The sequence below is a fragment of the Sphaeroforma arctica genome (genome assembly GCF_001186125.1).
Source record: "Sphaeroforma arctica JP610 unplaced genomic scaffold supercont1.7563, whole genome shotgun sequence".
In the NCBI taxonomy this organism is placed as follows: domain Eukaryota; class Ichthyosporea; order Ichthyophonida; genus Sphaeroforma; species Sphaeroforma arctica.
Window position 1 is genome coordinate 1 of NW_014032995.1, and position 1,400 is coordinate 1,400.

The 1,400-nt window shown below is 44.1% G+C and overlaps 1 protein-coding gene across 1 annotated transcript; it reads right to left on the reverse strand.

Moving 5' to 3' along the window:
* Nucleotides 1–61: 61 nt before the first annotated feature.
* Nucleotides 62–1,296, reverse strand: SARC_16197 (hypothetical protein; the record flags this gene model as incomplete). The annotated part of the gene is made up of 2 exons (XM_014289690.1): nt 62–282; nt 1,193–1,296. Coding segments are annotated over 2 exons (325 nt in total), but the record flags the coding sequence as incomplete, so codon positions are not given.
* Between the last annotated feature and the right edge of the window lie 104 nt (nt 1,297–1,400).

Consider the following 1,400-nt stretch of genomic DNA (forward strand, 5'->3'; position numbering starts at 1 on the left):
TACAATATATTTATGTGTATTATATACATGTATATTATATGTATGTATATATATATATATATTAACAGGGGGCGTACCTGTGCCGAACGCCGTAGTTCCATTCGCCACGCATAGCCTTGTTGGTGATATACGCAATCCCCAACACGGCCAAGCAGTACACATACACCAACAGGTTAGACCAGCCGTACAGTGCGTTGTTCAGCTTCTCAAACTTCTCTGTAGCGGGACTTAGCGTGTCGACACTGGAGACGGTCTTGATGTGCTTGAATACGGATAAGGTCACTGTGCGATACGTGGATTGGGGAAGGGGGGGAGGGGAGGGATGGTGTTGGGCTCAGTGCTTTTTCCCTGTGTGTCGTTATCAGTTGGATACGGTCTAACCACATCTCTGATGAGGTACTGTAGGTAAGCCAATTGAAGAAACTTCACCCATGTGGAAAGTGAAAGGTCCATTGCTCATTTAAGTAGATATTGTGTATTTAATAGAGCAACAGACAATTGGACAAACTCCACCACGTGGGAGGTCCAATGCTCAATAAGTGTATGTCGTGCATCCGAAAGTTGATTCCACACCCCGCCAAAGTAACCAAAACAAGACAATTGAAGATCAAGTAAGGCGAGAGCATGGAAACGACGATGTGTACAGCTATGCACCGTATTGCGTAGTGGGTAGGGATGAAGAGTACTGTTTTATACTTGGGAGTATACTATATTTAGACAACCCTTCGGGTATGAACCCTAAAAACCATATTAAGTACGGGTCCGATATTTCTACTTCACTGAAACCAAATGTTAAACTCAGACCAACTCATTTCGTATTTCCCGATAGCCAAAGACTTGGGCGGTGACACCTCAAGGCTTCTTGCATGCGTATCGTGTAAATTACTTGTCTGTCTGTCTGTCTGTGAATGGTGTCATGCGTTGTATACACAGGTCAACGGGGCCGTGTTTAGGTACTTTGGGATGTCAAGGGATTCAGTGTATACACGGTGACAATTAGCAAATCGAGAACAATCAGATGACACCGAGCTATGCAAGTGTTGCGGATTGCTCAGTTGCATATAAACTCAGTAGGGTGGCCGGATTGCTTATCCCCAACTATTCTGAACCCTAAAACTTTGGAAATACAAACTCTAAACCCTAAAACACAGGCATAAAAAGATGTACAGCAGACGCAGTTTGGTAAACATACGGGACACCAGCAGCCAGACGGCCAGGAATATCGTTTTATCGATATAGAACCGCCAACTCTTTGCCGGTCTATAAGCCTGCGATCGAAAACTGGCCAAAAAGCACTACGGGGAGGACAATGTCGTTACAATAATGTCAGTATATATTAGGATTATGGATGTGGTACACAGACAAAAAGCACCATGGGGATCAAAATATCGGCCCATATA